Source organism: Sceloporus undulatus, chromosome 2 (assembly GCF_019175285.1).
Source record: "Sceloporus undulatus isolate JIND9_A2432 ecotype Alabama chromosome 2, SceUnd_v1.1, whole genome shotgun sequence".
In the NCBI taxonomy this organism is placed as follows: Eukaryota; Metazoa; Chordata; class Lepidosauria; order Squamata; family Phrynosomatidae; genus Sceloporus; species Sceloporus undulatus.
Genome location: NC_056523.1, coordinates 277,193,655 through 277,215,821, shown reverse-complemented (window position 1 = coordinate 277,215,821; position 22,167 = coordinate 277,193,655). Strand labels below are relative to the sequence as shown.

The window sequence follows — 22,167 nt, the reverse complement described above, 5'->3', positions numbered from 1 at the left end:
AATAATAATAATAATAATAATAATAATAATAATAATAATAATAATAATAATTTATTGGCTTATTTGCCATATTTATATCCTCCTGACTTTAATGCAGGGACCTCATAAGTTTATCTCACATTTATATTTACAATAGCCAAGAAAGGTAGATTAGGCTGTCAGATAGTCATCTGAATGCCACCCATTGAGAGTTAATGCTGAGCAAGCATTGGAAATCAATGGCCAGCAATCACTGGTGGACTGCTACTGAAGCATCAAACTCACATAGTTAGGATAAATGTCTGTGTGATTCCACTCCAAGCCATCATCAAGCACAGTTATGACAACCCCCTTTCCTGTAATCCCTTTTTGCCACACTGGGAGAACATGGAGATCCAATTTTGGCAGAGTTGGAGTCATTCTTGTGTCTTGCTAGGAAAAAATAAAAGAGAATACATGTATTTATTCACACCAGCAGTATCAAATTGTTTTATATGCTTCAAAAATCTACCTGGGTTGACCAGTTGTTCTGTTGGCAATGGACAAGATCCATGGGAATCTCTTTTGCCCAAGTCCCTGTGAATGAATGGCACCACACACATTTGCTAATTGCCTACTGATTTTAACAATTCTTTTATCAAGTAAAAGCACTTTTGCATGTTGTAAATGTTGCTCACAGATTCTTGCCTCTTTATGGCTGCTGTTGCTGAGGTTTTGACAAAACCAAAGAAGGATCATTCTTGTTTGACTGGGTCCCTGATCAGCAACCTCTCTTCTGCTAGACTTTGAGTCAAGCTACATGATGACAATGGCATATTGAAAACATGGTTTTGTTTATTTTCTTTAAAGAAATTCACCGTAGAGGTTTCTGCCGTTTCTTCACCACTCACTTAGCTATAATTCTACATATATTTTACTGTGTTGCCTTTTCATCCGACTTTGGGCCATTTAATGACTGATATACCAAATGAAATCTGAGGTCTCTTTCATACTATATTGTTACAGCACTTTGATAACAGCTATGGCTACATCCTATGGAATTCCAGGATTTGCATTTTGACAAGACAACAGAGCTCTTTGGCAGAAAATTCCAAACATATCATGACACTATAAATCCCAAGATCCCATAGGGTGGAGCCATAATCATTAAAGTGGTATCAAAGTCCTATAATTATATAGTGTGAAGGAGACCTGAATTGTAAGAAAAGTACACAGTGTATAGATCTCTGTTTAGCAATTTTGTGGTGTCTGTTGGTCATCCCATATAGTGCTAGCATGTAGCAAAGAAGGAGGAGGTACCATATATACTCGACTATAAGTCGACCTCATGTATAAGTCGAGGGAAAATTTTGGGGCCAAAATTATGGATTTTGCTATGACCTGTGGATAAGTCGAGGGCAAAATTTAGGGGCACATAGCAAAGGATCTAAGGAATGAAGCAAAGCAAAACAATGTCAAAGAACTTACAAAATTCCAGCAGACATAACTCTTACTGTTTAATTCTAAATCTGGATGGATGAGAGAATAGAGGAGGTCAGTGCTTCCAGGACAGATTATACTCTTGCTTTTCACTAGAGGATGAATCCTTCTTTTAAATAAGAGTCAAGACACAGTACTTACATTGACCCATCTATAAGTCGACTCAAGTTTTTTGGGTCAAATTTTCAACCTAAATTTCTAGACTTATACATGAGTATATACAGTACACCAACTATTGCTCACTACCGCATTGCAAAAATTAATATATTAATTGAACATATATAGGATGATGCATTGGTTCATTTGGATATAGTTATTTGTAGGAATGAAGATTTGTATTTCCTTTAAATCTTTGGAAATGTTTCTAAAAGAGCATAACCTTGAATTTGTATTGAGGACAGCTAAGCAGTTGGGTATTGTGATGACTGGATTTCTTAGATCTCTCACACTAGATCTTTCAGATCCCCTCACAGTGGGTCTCTTGGATCCCACCAGATTGGGTCTTTCAGATCCCACCAATTGGCACCAAATTATGTCACAACCACCAGGTTCCACAGGATTCTTCTCCTGTCTTAATCTAAAAAGTTTGAGCCTTCTTTTCTGTCAGAACTATCTCTCTACTCCTTGGTCTGCCCACTGACTTAAATGTCTCTACTATTAAGCATTTTGAATATTCTTGGCAGCATGTTTTGATGTTATACATAAATCATTTCAGGTCACTCCTTTGTGAACAAGAAGAAAATAGCTTTTGTTTACATGCATAATTTATGATAGTATCTTGCTTGGTAGTTGGCTGATGTATATTATAGTACTTCAGTTGTTACAAATTTACTTTGTTCCGGTTCCCTCACTGACCTATGCCCCACAGAACACACTCCTCTAATATCACTGGACTTTTCTTGTCCTTTTCCAATCTTTCCTCCCTTACATAGGAATCTGAATCCTATTAAGGCTAAACTCTTATCTGCACCTCTTGCCGTTCTAACTGTTCTCTGCTGTTCTTGACACACTCCTCCTCTCTTAATGGCTCCTCCTCCTTTTTATAGCTGCTTATCAGGCAGACCTCTTTTTGCCATCCTGTTTCTGATTGGGTTGTAAAAGGCTAACATTAAATCACCATTTGTTATTACCTTTTGTAACCATTGCATTTGTTATATGCTTTCAAGACACTCCACTTTATGGCAACATTATCCTAGGGCTTTCTTGAAAAGATGAAGTTTTGCCACTAACTTCCTCTAAGGCTGAGAGAATGTGACTTGCCCAAAGTCATTTGGATATAGTTCTTTGTAGGATTTGTATTTCCATTAAATCTTTGGAAATGTTTTTAAAAGAGCATAATCTTGAAGGAGTATTCCATGGCTTCAGTAGGTATTCAGACCTGTTCTTCTGGAATCCTAATACAATATTCAAACTTCTACATTGCACTGGCTGTCTTTAATAGACAACCCCTTAGAAATCAGGAGATTTACAAATTTAATACTTTCTTTGAACTTATCATTCTGACTCAAAAAGATGACAAGTGGAGTTCCATCTGACAAACAGGATTTCTCCACCATCAATCCACTGCAGCCTTCCAATATAACCCCTGATGATTTGGAAATATCACTGTATGGATATGAATGCAGTCTGGGGATGAGATTGCTGAAACTGATGGGTGGAACTAATGATCCAGCTATCAATTGATGGGTGGGTCAGTAGGTATTAAACTTATGAACTTTATAAGAGGAAGTTCATTGAGCTCCAGTAACTGAAGAATTAACTGATCTAAGCCAGGAATGGAGATCATATAGCTCTCCAGATGCCAATTGGATTTATGCCTCCATATGTCACTAACGTGATGCCAGTCATTCTATTGTAAGTCTCAAACCAGAATTTTAGGTGCATAGGAACCTTTGTTATACCAAGTCAGGTCATCAATCCATCTAGGTCTGCATCCTCTACATATAAGGATGTAGCTGGCATTCAGCTGTCATCAGTCCTACTCAGAATAGCTCACAGTGAGAAATGAGGGCAGTTTTAGTTCAGCAACATCTGCAGGGGCATTTATCCCCTCATCTCTGCTCTCCACTGGCAAAGGCTCTCTAGATTTTCAAACAAAAGTCTTTTCCAACTCTGTGCAGAGAAGGTATATGGGAACATGATATCCCAGTGGTTTGAGTGTATCCCATGTTCACCATATTCACTACACCACTGTGGTGTAGTGGTTTGAGTGTTGGATAACAAGTCTGGAGAGCAACATTTATATCCCTGCTTGGCTACAGAAATCCACTGGTTGACTTTGAGCAAGTTACACTCTCTCAGCCCCAGGGGGAGGCAAAGGCAAAAACCCCTTGAACAAATCTTGTCACAAAAACCCTGTGATAGGTTCACCTTAGGATCGTCAGAAGTCAGAAGCAACTTGAAGGGACAGCATGAATAATCTTTTCTGTCTGCAGTTACATTAACAGGTCTTAACTTTAATAGGATTATGCCCAGTCCTATCACACTTGTTCTCAAGTAAATCCAACAATGTTTAACAGGATTGAGTTTCCAGTAAGTGTGTTGAGAATTGTAACCTGATCTTTCTTTATCCATAAGTACATCTCATTCAGTCAACTCCAGTGAGCCATGAACAAGTGTTCCTCTTGTGACATGGGACCCATCCTCATCTTTCTGCTACAGTCATATGAGGATTTCTTCCAAACATGTATATATCTGATTTCAGCTTTTCGATAGCTTTTATTTTGGTAATTACACTTCAAAGAATTAATCTAAGCTATAGGTTTGTTCCAGAGCCAGTGTAGTGTGCTGGTGGAGACCAGGGTTTGAATCCCTGCTCTCCCATGGAAACCCATTGGGTGACCTTGGTCAACTCACACTCTCTCAGCCTCAGTAATTGGCAATGGCAAACCTCCTCTGAAGAAACTTGCCAAGAAAATCCCATAATAAATTTCACCTTAGGGTGGCCATAAGTCAGAAAATGACTTGAATGCACAGAAAACAAAAACCCAAACAAACAAACAAACAAAAACACCAACACTAGGTTGTCCTGTAAATCACTAGTTCTTTCTTTTTCTGAACCTGAAGGAGAAAATATCAATAATTGGTACTCAGTGTTATAGAAGATAAGAAGGCTCCTTCAGACAGGCAGGTATGTCAGGAAGTTGTAATATTTGTGGGCATATTTGCTGCCCTGGATGATTTTCTGGCAATTCCCAGCACCAGCTGCATCATTTTATTCCCACATTCAAGTAGGTTTCTTTCTCATCAAGAGACATTTCAGAATAATGTGTCTCATTCTCTTATCCTTCTTTCTTAAAAAAAACAAAAACCTTTTTCTTAGACTTGTACTACTGTAGTGCACCACTGCATTAAAATATCAGTGCATAAGTGAAATGGCACTCCTGCATATTTTTTCTATAATTTTAAGAGTTTTCTTTTTTTAAAAAAGGGGGAAGGGGGGGGAGGAATTGCCCTTCAAACGATAGGGTCACTTTATCAAGCCATATCCCCATTTTAAAAAACAGCTTTGAAAAGCAGTAGTAAAGATTCAAGAAATCACTGCAAACAGTCCCCAAAAATAATTCACAAATAGAAGCAGTGGCAACAACCAGGAAGCCTCAACAAAATCCAATGAGCTATGTCAGAAGAACTCACACTTCTTTAATTCAGTCTAGAAGACATGTAAAACTGATGGAATATGTTCAATCTCAAAACCTGAAAATACTTTCCAAAAGTTTTTGTATTATATGAAAAATTAGTTCTGATCTGGCATTCCCACGTATTGGGCACACTTCAGAATCGATTCTTCTAAAAAAAACACACACACTTCCAAAGTAGTGTCAGGGAACCCCGGGTTATTTGTGTTTGTCCTGCTTCTTTCCTCCTGGAATCGATCCAATGAGGATCGGAAGCAGTTTCAAATGGGTCCCCAAATCCCGCTTCAGAGCAAACTGCAGTGGGAACGACCCCTCGATATATAAATGTAAAGTCTTACCAGATACCATTGTTGATTCCACATTGGATCATTGAAAAGATTTTCTGCTGAGCCTTTGAATACTGAACGCTTACTTCGTTTCTTTTCATACTGTTGCTCTGCCCAAGATACCTGAAACAGAATGAGAAAGGAAACATTCTAAAGTAAGAATGGAGACAAACCGATGGAGTTTGTGGCTTTTAGTTATCATGAACAAAATCTCATTTATTTACATTTGTATTCCAACCCTTGCTATGCTACTTGTGTCATCTCTGACAATGTTGACTAAGTTGATGGGAGCTGCAATCCAAAACATCCAAAAGTACCCAGGGGGAGATTGTGCTACAGTATGACTAATTTAGGGCCATTTATTGAATTGAACTACTGTGGTGCATCGCAGACATTGCTAAGACACACACATGTACATTTAACCTGTTTTTAATTGCCCATAGAGAAATTATCTTTTCTATGGCAGAAGACTCAATGAAATAGGTACATTTTTACTTCTCTTTCCTCCATGCTTTGAATGACAGCTTAGCATTTAGCATTTGAACTAAAAACAATTGTTATTCACAGCCCATATGTTCCTTCACATAACAGCACCACTGCATCTGACAGCAAACTAGTCACATTATGAAAACTGTTACTATTAGGTCAATAAGCACATTAGGGACAGTGGGACTGCACTCCAATTAATTTACTGTATTTTCTGGCGTATAAGACTAGTTTTTAACCCAGGAAAATCTTCTCAAAAGTCAGGGGTCATCTTATACACCGGGTGTCATATTATAGGGCAGGTGCTGAAACTTCTGAGCTGGACTGGAGAATCTGCAGTCGCCGCATATGGTGGGAGGGAGCTAAAAAATGGCCATGGCCCCATTCCCACCGTATGCGACGATCGTATAAAAGCAGCTACCGCTCTGATAGTCTTGGAGACAGGGAGGGCTGGGTAGGCAGGGAGAGCTGACCAGTCCAAGCAGGCTTTGTATACAACAAGGTTTCCTGATATGTACCTGCATGTCATTTGAATTAAAATTACCGTACTGAAATCAAATCTGATTTTTTTTAAATTTGTATTTGGTGTGCATTGGAAGAGGGGTAGTCTTATACGGTGAGTATATCCCAAACTCTATATTTTAACTGGAAAAGTTGGGGGTCGTCTTATACGCCCAGTCATCTTATACGCCGGAAAATACGGTAGCATGTTTGTTTGTTCTTATGTACATTTGAGAGATCCTATTTAAGGAAAGAATCCTTTTATGTTGTTAGATTATTTTTGTGTCTTGATGCAAGTTATTACTTGTTTTACAAAATGAGAGTAGCTTGTATAACTCAGGTTCTTGTAACTGAACATACAGTCACTAATTTTTAAAAAGGACAAGTGTTGTCATTCAGACTTGCTGAAAAATATAGTTCTTCTGACCCAGTTGTGGTGGTGAGGATGATGATGGTTTATTTATTATTATATGTACATGCACACATTCCAGAATGATAACCTCCTAAAGCAGCTTAGAACAGTACTTGTGTCATATTTTTATTTTAAAAATAATCGTTACACAGTGGGCAGGAGATGAGATCAGGCCAGCAGCTTTCCTCCTAAGATTAACAGCAAAGGAGAAGGTAAAGGCAAATTTCACTGGGACAATGGCACAGCAGAAAAAGGTTGATTCACTCAACTTTGCATGGTATGACCTCAACCCAGCTAGCTTTCCATCATGGTTTATTCTAAAAGTAAAACAAGATATATTGAATGCATGCGTGTTATATAGTTTGGCTGTTAAATGATCAGAAATGGCAGTGATACAAAGAACGGAAAGAAGCAATTTTGGGCATTCTCAAAAATATTCTTCCGCCCAGCCAACCTGTAGATAAAAGGGAAAGTCCCAGAGAATTCATATTCCAGAGTTTAGTGCTTGCTTTTCAAATTGAAATGCAGCTGGAAACCATCTGTTCTTCTCTTCTTCCAGATATGACTAATCAGGGAGCATAAACCTTACCGTAAGAAATCTATTCATGCTTCACTGCAGGAAACATATGTTCTGATTTCTACTCTGGTGTATCTTTTTTATATTAGCAGTACCTGTAATTGTGTTTACAAAATGCTGTAACAAAGGCCCAAGACCTGTCCTTTTAGTGGGCATCTCAAAGGAAAATCCTTTAATATCACACTCCACACATATATTGTGTAAAATCATATTAAATTCTTAACTAGAAATGCAAAAAATATAGCACAAACATTCTAGAACTAAATCCTCATGTATATTAATTCCTTATTCCGATAAATGCTAAGTTTCAGAAGTTTTGTGGTTTTAGGACATACTTGCTACTAGTCCATGTCTAGTGGCAATCCCCGCTGAAAATGTAATGTGTATCACTAGCTGTCACAAAAAAACAAATGATGCTGCTGAATTTTCTAACAAAGCCATCAGAAATAAAAATTTGGTGCATATGTAAAGCAGGCTCAGATTATGAACCTGATGATTTGCCAAATTCCCCCTAGCTTTTCTGTGTCAGAAGACATTTTGCTTCTGAAACAAATGACAAGACAATGCCTCACTATCTCACATACAGAAGCTGACAAGACTGGTGGATGAAGACTGTTTCAATAACAGGGATGGAACTACATCTTCATACCCTCTAACTATCCCAATTTGACAGGGACATTCATAGTTAATCCTTTGTCATCCCACTTTTTCAGCTGCTTTGAAAATGTCCCCATTTCTCTCTTCTCCTCCCACTTTCCCCATTTGTCTTCATCCTATTTCAGTTGCTGCAAACCGAGTTCAAACACATGGAGGCGGGGTACAGACCGCCGCTTTGCGGTGGTCTGCCGCCGCCGCCAGTAGGTCCGCAGGGGAGCCGGAGCCTTCACACGGCCCAACTCCCGCGCGGACCGAAAAAGAAGCTCCAAAATGGAGCTTCTTTTTCCGTCGCGTTTGCGACGTAGCTAGTCGCCAGGGGCGCGCTCACTATGTCACAAGCGGCGCGACGCGTACGGACGCTCAGCGTCCGATACGCAAAGATGGCGCCGGCCATGTAGAAGGGCCGGCGCCATCTTGTACGGACGGAGTCCGTACTAGGCCCAGGGGCGTCTATAAGAGACGCCCCCTTTTTAAAATGGGACGTCCTCCGGACGTCCCAAATGGCAGTGCAGAAAGCACCGGAGTTTGCATTCAGTTAACTGGGAGTGGAGTTGGGGAAGCAGAGGAGTCTTGCCCTTCCCATTAGAGCCAGGCAAAAACAATGTATTATATCTTCCAAGCTTGTATGTACTTCCTCATTAATAACTTTTGTTATCTTGACCACATTGCAATGTAGCTTGGTCACATGTGTCCCAGGTTGCATGCCAGGGGGTTCAGGAAAGCTTTTGGGCCTAGACAGCGTTATCCAACAAAGCAATGTTTGTGTTCACTGTATAATGGTTATCGAGGAATATTTTCTTCAAACTACTATAGGGCATTTTTGACCTTTATTTTATAAACTATTTGTCATTTGTGACAATATTTTCTTTTCCCTTTTCACATCCACACCTTTTCTTCCAACTGAAGTATGCTCATGATGTCTTAGTTCAGACTTCTGAAACAGGGGATCTTGTTCAAGTGCAGAGCATTGTAGAATGTTTGTTAACTTTCACTTTTACAAATTAAAGCTCATACTTAAGTAGTAATTTGAATAATAAATGTCACCTGAAAGCAAGTGGTGGCCCTTATCTTTTAAATGTTACTTTCTGCATTTTAAAAATGCCCAATTGTTTTTTTGAGGGAAATCAAGTAATGATTGCATGTTAGGAAATTTTATCAGGACATAAAACATGTTGGATAAGAACACCCACCAGCAGTTATGCTATGTTAGCACTACACAATCCCTTTAATTAATACTCACCATATGAAAAGTGTTGAATGTACATTGCTGTCACCACATGGCACAGTGAGTAATGCTCAATGATCACTGACACAGTACTGTAGATACATTATTATTCATCTCCAATGGTGTCATATGCAGAACTCCACTCTGTCATCATCCACTGACTATGTCCATTTCCCATTGTACAAAAAAGTCACTCCACATTCACAGCACATCTAGGCCTGCATATGTCACCAACAGGATTCTGGCCACTGTATAGTTTTCTTATTGCAGATACAATGATATCAAGCATCTTAAGATACACATTTCAGATTTAAAGTTTCAAAGAAGAAAGGGTGAGTCATCAGGCTAACTCCAGGCTGAGTCCTTCAGACTCATTGAAATTAATGGGATTTCTTAGTCATAACTAACTTAGGTCTTGTAATAACTAACTGAGGCCTGGTACATGCTGGCGGCAAAACGCTGCCCCTCTTTGCTGCACATCGTTGCCGCAGCAACCAAACCGCATGGCTGTCTAGAGTGACTTTTCCTTAGGACATCTTAAGGGCTGTGATGCAGCCCTATGAGACCCCTTCTTGGCACAGACGTTTGGGTGCTCAGACACCCATACGTCATGGACACGTTCCCTGTGTGGGTGGTGCTGCTCAATAATTGCACCACCCGCATGTACTACAGGTCAGGAGCGTGTGGTTGCTGCATTCTCCCGAGCCCTAGTTTTGGCCCCATGATGGCGCTTCCCTTCTGTCTGTACTGGGCCTAACTAACTAATTAAGTCATAACTAACATAAGTCTTCTCTATCTAGGGTTAATATTGGATTTATCCCAACATACTACTCATGTTCCTTTTATCCACAATCATAATACTCACAGATTAAAAATAGTCCAGTTAACAATAAAAGAATAATGGATACAAACCTCTCACATTACTGTACTATTTTTGATTTCATAAGGTAATGCCATCTGTTTCCAAAAACCCTCTACAATTTGTTGTTGTGTGACTTCAAGTCATTTCTAACTTATGGTGAACCTATCACAGGGTTTTCTTGGCAAGATTTATTCAGATTAAAGTTGCTATTGCCGTCCTCTGATGCAGAAAGACTGTGACTTGCCAGATAGTGGGTTTCCATGGTTGAGCAGGGATTTGAATCTGTATCTCAGAGTTCATTGTTTCATTCTCTAAATGTTAGATTACAGCTTCCTGCATTCCTCACCATTTGCTGTGCTGGCTAAGATAGCTTTGAGTTGAGGTACAACATTTGGATGAATACCTACTTCTGAACCCTGTGCTACAATGACATATTTGGTACTTATGTACCACTTTTCCAATAAAATGTTTCAGTGTGGTTCAGTGAGGTGGACTAGAATTGGGAAGATTCAAATCCATCCCACCATGGAGCTTTCTGGGCAATCCTGAGACAATCACCACTGCTAAGGATTCAAATGATGAGTTTCAATGTACAACACCATGAGTACTTCAAGCAAAGGTGGAATATGTCTCTAATAAACAAAGAAAAGGCCAGGCTAAAGAGATTTTTTTCTTCAAACACAAACCTTTAATACAGGGGTAGGCAACCTTTTTGAGCCGGGGGCCAGGTTGCTGTCCCTCAGACAACTGGGGGGCCGAAGCCAAAAAATAAATAATTAAATAATGTTGTTTTAAAATTAATTAAATAAATAAACTGGGACAAATGTAGGACAAAAATTTTAAATGGAGGACACTTTTTAAAAATGTGGAGGACAAGCTAAAAAATTTGCTGATTTTTTAAAAAAATGTTAATATAAATGCATGTTTCGGAGGCTTCTATAGACAATTACCCCCCCTTGCCCGCCGCTTGCTCCCCTTGCCTGCTGCTTGCCCCCCCTTGCCCGCCTCCTCCTGATAGGCCAAAGGCTCCAGCGGCAATCGGCGGCAGGACCGGGCTGGGGCCGGTCCCAAGACCTTGCCGGGCCGCATCCGGCCCGCGGGCCGCAGGTTGCCTACCCCTGCTTTAATATGATGGAGGATTGTACTGTACAACATCAATTTGTGTCATGTGGATCAGCCATTTAGTGGATTGGCAAGCAGTGCAAGGCTATGTATATTTACAAAGACGTAGGTCCCTCTGTATTCAATGGATTGATTCCCTTTGAAGTGTGGGCTTGAAATTGGTTGGGGATTTAACATCTTCATAAGTGGTTTTGTGTCTGAGGGGAGCCAACAAAGTGACTGATGTCCATTGGGACTGATACACAAGGGTCCCATTTCACATCAATCTCATTGTACACTGGAATACCAGCTAGGGATTGCCAATGAGCATTGGGACACTCTTGCTAGTGTCTCGTTGTGCATATTTGCAATTCACTAATAGGGCTTTTTAGTTCCTCTGCTGTGTAGCTATGTATCTATAAAGTTACATATCATACACCATGACAGAGGATTCTGGCTATGGTTAGTACTGTGGACTACAGGAATTGCAAAGACAATACTTACTCGATGGTCATCCGACAGCCTTTTGGTAATATGAGAAGCACTTCTTCGAGACCTTCTCGGGTGGCTTTTATGTCTGAACAGATAATGATTTTCAAGTGATCCAATCTGTAAAACACAGGAAGATTCCAAAGATATTTTCTCATTCATGAATTGCCATCAACAGCAACTGACAGTCAGAATTTCCTAGAAATGTTTTAAACTGAAAGGCATTGAATATTGCCAGCTGTAATGCTTCGAAACACTCAAAACCAGGGGCATGGGGACTGTGGGGCCAGAGCTATGCTTCACCAATATTTTCAAATACTCTGTATTCTCTGACTGCATGTGCACTGCAGAAATTATGCAGTCTGACACCACTTTTATTGTAATGCTGTTGGATCCTGGGATTTGTAGTTTGGAGTTTGTTGTGGCATCAGCTCTCTCTGACAGAGTAGACTAAATCACTCACTGCAAATCACAGTATTCCATAGTACTGAGCCATGGCAATTAAAATGGTGCTAAACTGCATTATTCCTGCAATATAGATGCAGCCTAAATCAAAAAGGAAAGCAATTGCCAAAATGAACAGCCTTTGCCTAACAGGAATGTAGACAGATCCAGCAGGATAGCAAAGTTCAGAAACTCAGGCACAATAGTAAAAACTCAGAGACCTTTAATAAGAAAACTATTGATCCAGTCTGGTGACTTTCATTGTCAGAACTGACCAGCAACTATTACAACCACATATTTAAAACATCAAGCAGGCTTAATTCTTATTTGTTAAAATTAATAAACACATTCTCCTGCTTTTCTCACACCACTCCATTTCTGCATTGTTATAATCAGACACTCTCTTTCATATAACTCTGGGCATGTTTCCCTCCTTTCCTGGTTTATCACAGCACCTGGACTGAGCTCAGAGTTCTAAAGCATAGTTCTAAAACATTCCTGAAACATACTATCACTACTACATATTGCATTACTAGATTATGGCATCACAAAAGCATATGCAATAATGCAACTCCTGACATGTGAGATGAGAGATGTGAGAATAGTAAGAATAAAATAAGGTCCGTTTCCCATGTATGTGTGTAAATGATCAATGACCTACATTTATTTTTAGAGTACAGTATTTTTTGCCTTGCTTCTTACAAAACAAAGTTTAAACTTTATTTGCCCACTTTGCTTTCTTTCCATGGAATCCTATGCATGCCTGCTCAAAAGTGAGTACTACTAATTTCGATGGGACTTACTCTCGAACAAGGACAGATTGTAGTCTCATTTCCTTCCTCTTTTTGTTTATTCCTCTCGCATATAAGTATATGATTTATTTAGCTATTTAGCTGTTGGATTTATATTTTTTTCTCCCAATGATGAGCCTCAAAGTGGCTCACAATGGTATTATGAAATAAAATAATACATTTCAGACCACAAAACAAGATGAACAATTAAAACAGAATTAACTCAGCTGCCCAGTTCAAAACAATTATAGCAAATTTTAAAAACATGGTATGAAGAATGTGCAACAACCAGTTATTAACAAGCTCCATCATCAGTAGTCAGCAAATTGTTCTCTTCCACACTTCACAATTATAAGATTCTGTTCCCACTGTAACTGCCATGAGTCCATTTTATAGAAAACCGTTATTGTTTCATGAGCTATTTAGAGGCCCTTGCTAGGGAGCTGTAGCCCTCACCAAACTAAAAACTTCAGAATACCATAGAATGCTGACACAGCATTTAGTGCTGTCAACGTGATTTAACTGTGTAGTGTGAAAAGAGATCAGCTACCAAAATTTTGCCTGAATTTTAAAAAAGATATTATCTGGCAGTGAAAGAAAAAGAGGGAGAGAGCTAACCTGGGAGTGATCATTGTCAAAGCCTTCTCTCATATAACCACCAAATATATCTCTGGGAATGGTAGGACTTCCTCTGAAGAACTCAAAGCCCAGGCAAACTCCTATGGAACAGTATGGTCCATCAGATTAACTGGATTCAAGCTGTATAGGTTATAGATTACTAATAGCTGGCAGTTTAGGGGCTCTGAAACTTATACTCCTTTGTTCCTGTGGTTGTGAGAACGAACAGGGGGAGCCTGAGATGTGGCCACAAACCCAGGTAATTAGTGTGAAAAATCTCTGATCCTGAAGGCAAAACATTGCTGGCTCTCTGAATAAAACTTACACTGGATTGGATCTGCACTTATATTTAGAGTAGACACTTTGAAATTAGTAGGATTGACATATGTTCCATTACTTTGTAGGTTTTGTGCTCAACAATACAGGAATTTGTATTGGTAAAAATTATATATGTATAATATAGTTATTTACTTGATTTATAGCCTTTCTTTCTCCCAAAACTTGGCCTTGTGTTGTGCAGCTTCTAACAATATAACTAAAATGGTATGGATAAAAACAGTAATGTTAGAATATTAAAACACAATTGAACCAGTTATATTATTAAAGCAGAGTTGAACTGAAAGCAATTTAGCATCAGTAGGACACCAACCTAATGAAGGACCATCCCTCAACAAGCAATCAGTTACTAAAAGTCTATCTGAATAAAATGGTATTTGCTTGGTAATAAGAAGGCTGGAGGCAGCCTATTCTCTCTCGGAGATTAATTCAAACAATCCAAGTATTATGGATTTTTAAAAAATCTTCACAGTACCTCCTGGATTGCCTATATCCTATAATTGTCTCTTACTATCAGTGATTTTTTAAAGTATCAGTAAATAATACAATGATTCTACGATCTATTAAATTAACTTCTACTCAGCATCAGTTGTCAGTGATTTGGGCATGAACTGTGTGCTTCTAGAGCAGCAATAGGTACTGAGCCAATTTTCTACCCAGAGGACCATCTGTGGGCCATCTAAAATGCCCCCCCTCCAAAAAAAAAAAAACATTCCTGGTTTTGAAAAAATATTAGCACAGTGTGTTAATAGTGTAGCACATTTGGGATTGCCTCCTTTTTAAAAACAAGATTACCATTCTCTCGGGCTTTCAGGAGGGATCACTTTCTTTTGAGGGAGGTGGACAGAAAAATGACAGTGTGGAGGAACTGAGGGGTGAAAAAGGCAACTGCGGTGTCTCTAAAACTTTCTAGAGCCACAGCTGTTGCCTTATTCAGACATGAGTACTCCATTCATCTATTCCTGCATAAATCTTGGTAAGTAATAGGGCCATCCCACCATTGGGCAGACTGAGGTTAATGTCCCAGTAGCAAGATGCTAGGGAGGAGCACCAGCCACCAGCCCTGGCAGGTATTTCCCTCTGCCAGGTGACAGGGCTATGTCTGCCATCCAGGCTGTCCTGCCCCCTCTAAACTGTTGCACACCAGTGCAGAAGAGGAGACTCCAGGTAAAGTAAAATTTAAGTGCCAGGTCTGTGTATTTGACTGCATGGAATGGAGGGGAACACAACACATTGTTCTTCGCCTCAGGCAGCAAATCATCTTGCTTCCTTGATGGATATCCATGCCATTATCACTGCCCCAAAGGATCTCACAAGCATCTGCTGAAGCAAATAAGACATGATTTCCAACCAAGCAGAAATGGTTTGCTAATGACAACCTCACCACTTTTATAATTTTTGAACTGGGTAATACAGTTTCATTGCAATATGCTTCATTACATTTAGTACTACACATTCCCATTATCCTCCCTCCCAGTTTGGTATAAAATTTAAAATAAAAGGAACAACAACAACAAAAAAGTAGAACTCAACAAGCTCACTAACGGAATAAAGAAGCTCATTTTTATAATATCTATTATATTATGACTAAACCCATGGGACTAGTAGACTAAGGAAATGCTCACCATCTCAGGAAATTTGAATATCTGGTATAAAGTGCATATTTAATGGGAAGATGGTGTTAAGGAAAAAAACATATCAGTATCCTTACTTGATTTGAATTTGATTAAGTAAAGGACCTCAGCACAGTAGTGACCAATGGCTCCCATGTTAGTGAATAGATGGATCTATTCTGGATTTTAGTTTAGACTTTAACATTTAGTCTAAACTAAATTTTAGTCTAGACTAAAAAGCTGGAGCCAACAATTGTCTCTCACCATAGTGACATTGGTAATAGATCTCTAACCACACAGAATTGGTTTGCTAACTGAAATGTCAACTCTGTTTGGGGGATTTTATGCAATAGTTTGGATGAGAGTGGATTCACTGCTCGGTTTCTTATAGGAGCAAACATCCACCACTGATTCAGAAATACAAAATAAATAGAAATTATGTTGTGATGATATCTTTTTTAAATTAAGATTTCTGATTTGCTTCATTTGCTGCGTGAATTTCTACATAATTTTACTTTCTTAAATACGATTTGAGAAATCCCAGTACACTGCTGCTTGGATAACTGCTTTGTAAACTTCCCGTTACGTTACATGCAAAAAGTTGCTGCTCTATATTCTTGTTTAACAAATTTGCAAAGTAGAGTTGAGCTCATTGATTTCAATATCAGATTTTCATGCTGACCCATGATGATCACAAGCACAAAGTATGTTCTCTGTTTTAATGGAAGGTAATATGTGCTGTAGGCTATATTTCAGAGGAACAACCTGGCAAAGCCACCTCTGAGTATTCCTTGGCTAAGAAAACCCTATGATATTCATGGCATTGCCATACGAGGACCCTATGAAACTCATGGCATTACCATAAGTCAACAGGCGACTTGAAGGCACATAAACACATATTATAGTGCTTATAATGTTTTCATTAAGTATATAAGTAACCTTACCATAGAAATATGTGTTATCTGCTTTGCTGCAGAGTGAGCCATCCTCATACAAATAAACAAGCTTATATCCTGCTGTGTTATCTATCTGTGGCAACAACTCCCCTATAACACCAGCTTCCAAGCTTCTTCTCTGTCAATCCTTTTGTGTCAATGCAGCAAAAGCCAATGGGATGGTGTATAACAGCAGTGGGCAAATTTTAGTTCTGAAGGCAGTTTTTACAGCCCCTGATCCTCCCCATACTCCACGAGACTGTCTTTGTTGCTAGCAAAAAAGATGAATTGCATCTTCCAAGAGTATGGACTTTACTTTAAAATAGGTTGCACCACCCCTCTTCCATTTAACTGTTTTTTTTTAAAAAAAGCTTCTTTTTCAAAAAATCCAAAAAACTTTCAACCACTTTGGGGGGGGCATTCTGTGTTGGGGGGTGAACTTTTGGGACTCCATGGTAGTAGTCCTGTTGAATGCCAGGGACAGAAAATATCCGCTGAACCATTCAGAATTGCCTACCACTAGTGTGCAAGTTGGTGTATTCATCAGCACACTATACACCAGATCTGTGCTTCTTTGCTGGGTGCTCTGAGTTGATGCCAGTGCAAATTTAATCAATGCCCACTGCTGTCTAACAGACTAGCTCATCTCCTTTTCATGGCATGCAGGGCACAGCGAGACTCTGATCCTATAGATTTGTTAGCCGCCTTGAGTCCCTGTACTGGGATATAACTAAACGGAATAATAATAATAATAATAAGAAGAAGAAGAAGAAGAAGAAGAAGTACTTTTGTTTGTTTGCAGAGCAGTTCAATGAACCTGTCCTTTAGTCAGTACTTTTAACATATATGTCTCTGTGTGTGCGAGAGGGAGAGAGATTTGCTTTCAGCACAGAGTTTGCTTACAACTGTGGTAAAATGAGAATAATTAAAAAGTGAGTGTCAGACCTTGATCTCTATCTATCCCTTTCATTCTCAGCTCTCACTGCTTTTCTTTGGACCAACTTGGCTGTTTCTTTAGAAACCAAATCATAGGAGATTAGTTTCAGTACTGTGAAAGTCAATAGTCAGAGAGCAGGATACAGTTAGCAAGCCCTACAAGACCACAGAAGCAAGCCTTGTGCTATTACGTAAACCAAGTTACTCATCCCTGACAACCTTGACGTCATGCCATGCCAAAATGGTGTGGTGGTGGTGGTTGGGGTGCAATAGAGAAGAAATCCAAGTGTGTTGGGAGGGGACTTCTCACAAAGGAGTACAATGAAATTTTTGGATCTGGGAGTTTTCTTTTCCTAATCCATTGGATACCTTCACCAACACACAGAGGCATAAAAATCTGCAAAGAACAGGGCTCTCGCGGTGGCAGAAGGGTCCATTCCTATGGGCTGGTGCAACTTTATCAATGTATGAAGTCAAAGGCTTTCATGGCTGGCATCCATAGTTTTTTGTGGTTTTTTTGGGCTATGTGGCCATGTTTTAGAAGATGGCCACATAGCCCAATAAACCCACAAAAAACTATTTATCAATTTCTTCTTTTAAAAGAAAAAAGAGAAGCAGTAATAGGAGGGCAGTCCTGGGGCTCAGTTCTTCCTAGAAGCGGCATCCACTGCGGGGTGACTTCTTTCTGCAAATCCCAGATATAGTTTTTGGGGGGATTTTTCAGGCTATGTGGCAATGTTTTAGAAACAAACTCTTCTAAAACATGGCCGCATAGCCTGAAAAACCCACAAAAAACTTTGGGTGCCAGCCACGAAAGCCTTCGGCATCACAATCCCAGATATCTGTGGCTTGTCAGAAGTGAAGAGAAGGTACTCTGCACATGCCCAGGAGCACCTCTCCCTAGGTGGCTATGTCACACATTTCAAAAGCTGAGCTCCTGACAAGCAAAAAAAGGCACCGAAGACCTAACTAGATGTATTCCTTATTCTGCAATGGCAGTGAGGGAGTTACAAGGGTTAAAGGCAAAGCAAGGTTGGATTCCAGTGGGGGGGGCTTCCTTCCTACCAGGTTTCTCTCTGCCCCGTGCCTTGCAGTTTCCAACATCTGCTGCCAGTTCTGCTCCACTCCGCTGCATTTCAGCTCGTTGCTGAGAGAGCCAAAGAGCGCAGAGCTCAATGGGGAAGGTGCCACCTTTCGAGAAGCTTAGCACCCAGCCACCTCTTGACTGAAATGCTGCCATGTTCAAGGCAACAGGGAAGTTGGTGGGGATGGAGTGGGAACCAGGCACCAAGAATCTCTTGAGAGGAATAGGGCTGGAAGGTGCTCAGGAACTCTCTGGAGACTCCCTCAAAGAAACTCCATTTGCTGTCAAGAGAAACAAGTTGCCTTCCTGATGGCCTTGCCATTCAACAACAGAACAATAGAGAGATTAACTTGGAAATCACTCCTCACCCAGGATCACACAGTATATATATATACCCCACTCTCTTTCATGCCAGTATTCTCTAAAGATGCCAGCCACAAATGATGGTGAAACGTCAGAAACAAACTCTTCTTAAACATGGCCAGATAGCCTGAAAAACCCACCAAAAACTTGCCTTCCTGAGTTTGGGAGCCCCATCCTTTCAAAAGAGGCAACAACCACAGACCCACAATCTCTGGGGAGGCATGGCCTAAGGGCCATAGGAAGCCCCATACCTGAGAGGATCTCTGTAACTCCCTCACAGAGCCAGAACCAAGCAGGGGGCAAATACAGCTCTCTGCCCCTTGTTCCTCCTGCCAACTACATCTCTTATTGATTTGCAGGTAGTTGTGGGCCACCTTGGCATTGCTGCTGACTTCTGGTGACCCTAAGGGGAACCTGTCCCAGGGTTTTCTGGGGGAAGGTCTTCAGAAAGAAAGGTCTGCCAGGGCCACTCTCTGAGGCTGAGAGAGTGTGGCATGCCCAGAGTTGCCCAGTGAGCTTCAGGGTTGAGTCTGGATTCAAATCCAGCTCTCCGGAAGAGTCATGACCAGGGAGTTTATCACACGGGAGGAATTTCTCTTAATTTCGAATGAAAAGAAAGTGGGGCCTGAATGCATTCATGTGAATTTGCTAGTTCAGCAAATATATGTGAATTCAAATTGCATTCGAATGGACTTCCCATTGCCCGAAAATAGCTTGCCATTGAGTGAAATTGCGTGTGGTAGTCTATCACGCAATAATGTGAAACCCCATGATTGTGTTCAGATTGCCATTGGATTATACGTCCAATTTCCCTTGTCTGATAATCTCCCAGGCTGGCCCTAGTCCCGTATTTGCATCCTCCTGAAGGAGGGCGAGGAGCGGGGGCTTACCTGCCCGAGGAGGGCGTAGTCCAGCTCACGGGCGATGGCTTGGGCTGCCTGGGGCCCCCCGGGGATCTCCGCTGCCCATTCGTTCACAAACTGCCGCTCCGCCTCAGCGCCCCTTGGCCCCAGCCCCAGCCAAGCCCAGGGCAAGAGGGGCAACAGCAGCAGCAGCAAAGGGCCCCGGGCCCCGGCCATTGGGGCAGGGAAAGGGGAAGGGAGAGAGAGGAAGGAAGGTAGGAAGGAAAGAAGGAAGGGGATGGAGGGAGAGAGAAACAGAGGAAGGAAGGAAGAAGGAAAAGTGGGAGAGGGGAAGGAAGGAAGAGAAAGAAAGAAGGAAGGAAGGAAGGAAGAAAAGAGACAGAAAGGAAGGAAGGAAGAAGGAAGGGAAAGAGGAAGGAAAGGAAAGGAAGGGATGGGATGGGAGAGAGAAACAGATGAAAAGGAAGGAAGGAAGGGAGAGAGAATGAGAAACGAAGGAAGGAAGAAAAAAGAGAGAGGAAGGAAGGAAGGAAGGAAGGAAGGAAGGAAGGAAGGAAGGGGGAAGCAAGAAGGCAGGCAGGCAGCAGGAAAAGGAGGAGGAGGAGGAATAGTAATAACAGCAAGAGCAACAAGAAGCGCAACTTTCCAGAGGAGCTCAGCTGGGGCCAGCGGGGCTGGTCTCCTTTCCTTTGAGGGAGGCAGGAGCGGAGGGTCCCTTCCCGCGAGTCAAAGGCCAGAGAAGGAGGGAGGCTCCCTGAGACCCGAAGCAAAGGAGGGCTCTGCTGCGGGGCTCCTGCTGCTGCTGCTGCTGCTGCCGCTGCCGGGTCCTCTGCTGCCCCCAGTCGGAGCCCAGCAGCCAGAGGGGAGGGGCTCCCACGTCAGAGGACGACGACGACGACGAAAGCCCAGCCCTGACGTCAGAGGCCCCCTCGGATCCTGGCGGGGGCTGCTGCTCCCTGGTCTCTGGGGAAAGGAGGCAGGGAGGGAGGGGCCCAGGGGGCCTTGGCCAAGAGGAGCCCCAGGAGCAGCCCAGGGAAGGAGGGGGAGGAGGAGGGGGAGCTCCCCAGACACAGCCAGGAGCTGTCCAAGGTGGAAGGCAGGCAGGCAGGCAGGCTCCAAGCCATCTCACTCGCCGCCTCCTCAGAGTCTGCCTCTTCTAGCTATGTGGCAGCCATCAAGCTCCATCTATCTATCTATCTATCTATCTATCTATCTATCTATCTATCTATCATCTACCTATATATCAATCTATCTATCCAACATCTATTTATGTACCCATCTATCTACCAGTCATCTCTCTATCATCTCTCTCTCTCGCTATCTGTCTATCTATCTATCCTGTCTATCTATCTATCATCATCTATTTATTTATTTCAATGTATCTATGAATCCATCTATGTACTTACCATCTCCCTACCTACCTATCTATCTATCTATCCATCATATCTATCTATCCATCATCTATCTATCTATCTATCTGTCTGTCTGTCTGTCTGTCTGTCTCTCTATCTCCCAACCTATCATCTACCTACCTACCTACCAATAATCAATCTATCTATCTATCTATCTATCTAGCTAGCTAGCTAGCTATCTGTCGAGCTGTCTTTCTCTGTAAAGCGCCCTTGGCTGGTTTCTCTGCTAAGAAATGGGGCTCCCCCCCCCCCCCCCCGCACTCCACATTGGACTCAGTCTTTTTTCCCTCCCCACAAAGGGATGGAGACTTAAATTACCAGACCCTTGGCAGGGCTTCCTAATCCGGTGTCAATCCTTTTTCTGAAGCTCCGGCTGTCAAGAGCCTCTTAAGACCTTTTGGGGTGGCAAGGAAGGAAGCAGAGGGATTGCCTTTTGAAAGGCTGCCAGATCTCTCTCTCTCTCTCTCTCTCTCTCTCTCATATATGGAGTGGGGATGGGGGGGGGGGGGGGAGACAGTGGTTGCCAGTCCAGCTTCCCTGGTGGAGATGCAGCTATTTCTTGGGAAGGTTTGTACCCCGGGAGGAAAAAGGGATGCTGAAGAGATCCTCCATAAACTGGAAGGAGGGGAGGGAGAGACCAAAAAAGGGGGGGTGATATCTCCAGGCACACGATGAGGTTGCATTGTCTGCACTGAGTCAAAAGGGGAGGAAGAAATGGGGGTGGAAGAAACCCACATCTTCAGCTGGAGCTTCTTTGCCCTTCAACCCTGGCAATGATATCAAACCAGGCAGAATCTTTCTAGGCTAAAAACTTAGGAGGGAAAAACAAAAACCAACAGAAAAGAGGACCCTCACCATCTTTAGACAAGAGAGGTCTTGTAGCCCTGTTGAAACTAACTACAGAAAGAAGTTGGCAGCAGGAGCTTTGATAGGAGTTTAATCACATAGGAGGCTAAGGGCCTAAATCCCACGCAGAAATCCCAGAACAAATCCCACAAAAGTGGAATCGTTTTCAGACTCATCAGGTGTACTGAGCATGG

The 22,167-nt window shown here is 41.5% G+C and overlaps 1 protein-coding gene across 2 annotated transcripts in view; it reads right to left on the bottom strand.

The window, feature by feature from the left end:
• The window catches only part of PCSK1 (proprotein convertase subtilisin/kexin type 1), a 56,166-nt gene extending 36,126 nt beyond the window's left edge, over positions 1-20,040 (bottom strand). For both annotated transcript variants that reach the window (XM_042448323.1, XM_042448324.1), the window contains exons 1-4: positions 19,743-20,040; positions 11,748-11,852; positions 5,435-5,545; positions 265-411 (exon numbers count right to left, since the gene is read on the bottom strand). In XM_042448323.1, the coding sequence (XP_042304257.1) occupies positions 265-411; positions 5,435-5,545; positions 11,748-11,852; positions 19,743-19,931 (552 nt within the window). In that variant the 5' untranslated portion in view covers positions 19,932-20,040. The remainder of the gene's footprint in view (positions 1-264; positions 412-5,434; positions 5,546-11,747; positions 11,853-19,742) is intronic.
• Between the last annotated feature and the right edge of the window lie 2,127 nt (positions 20,041-22,167).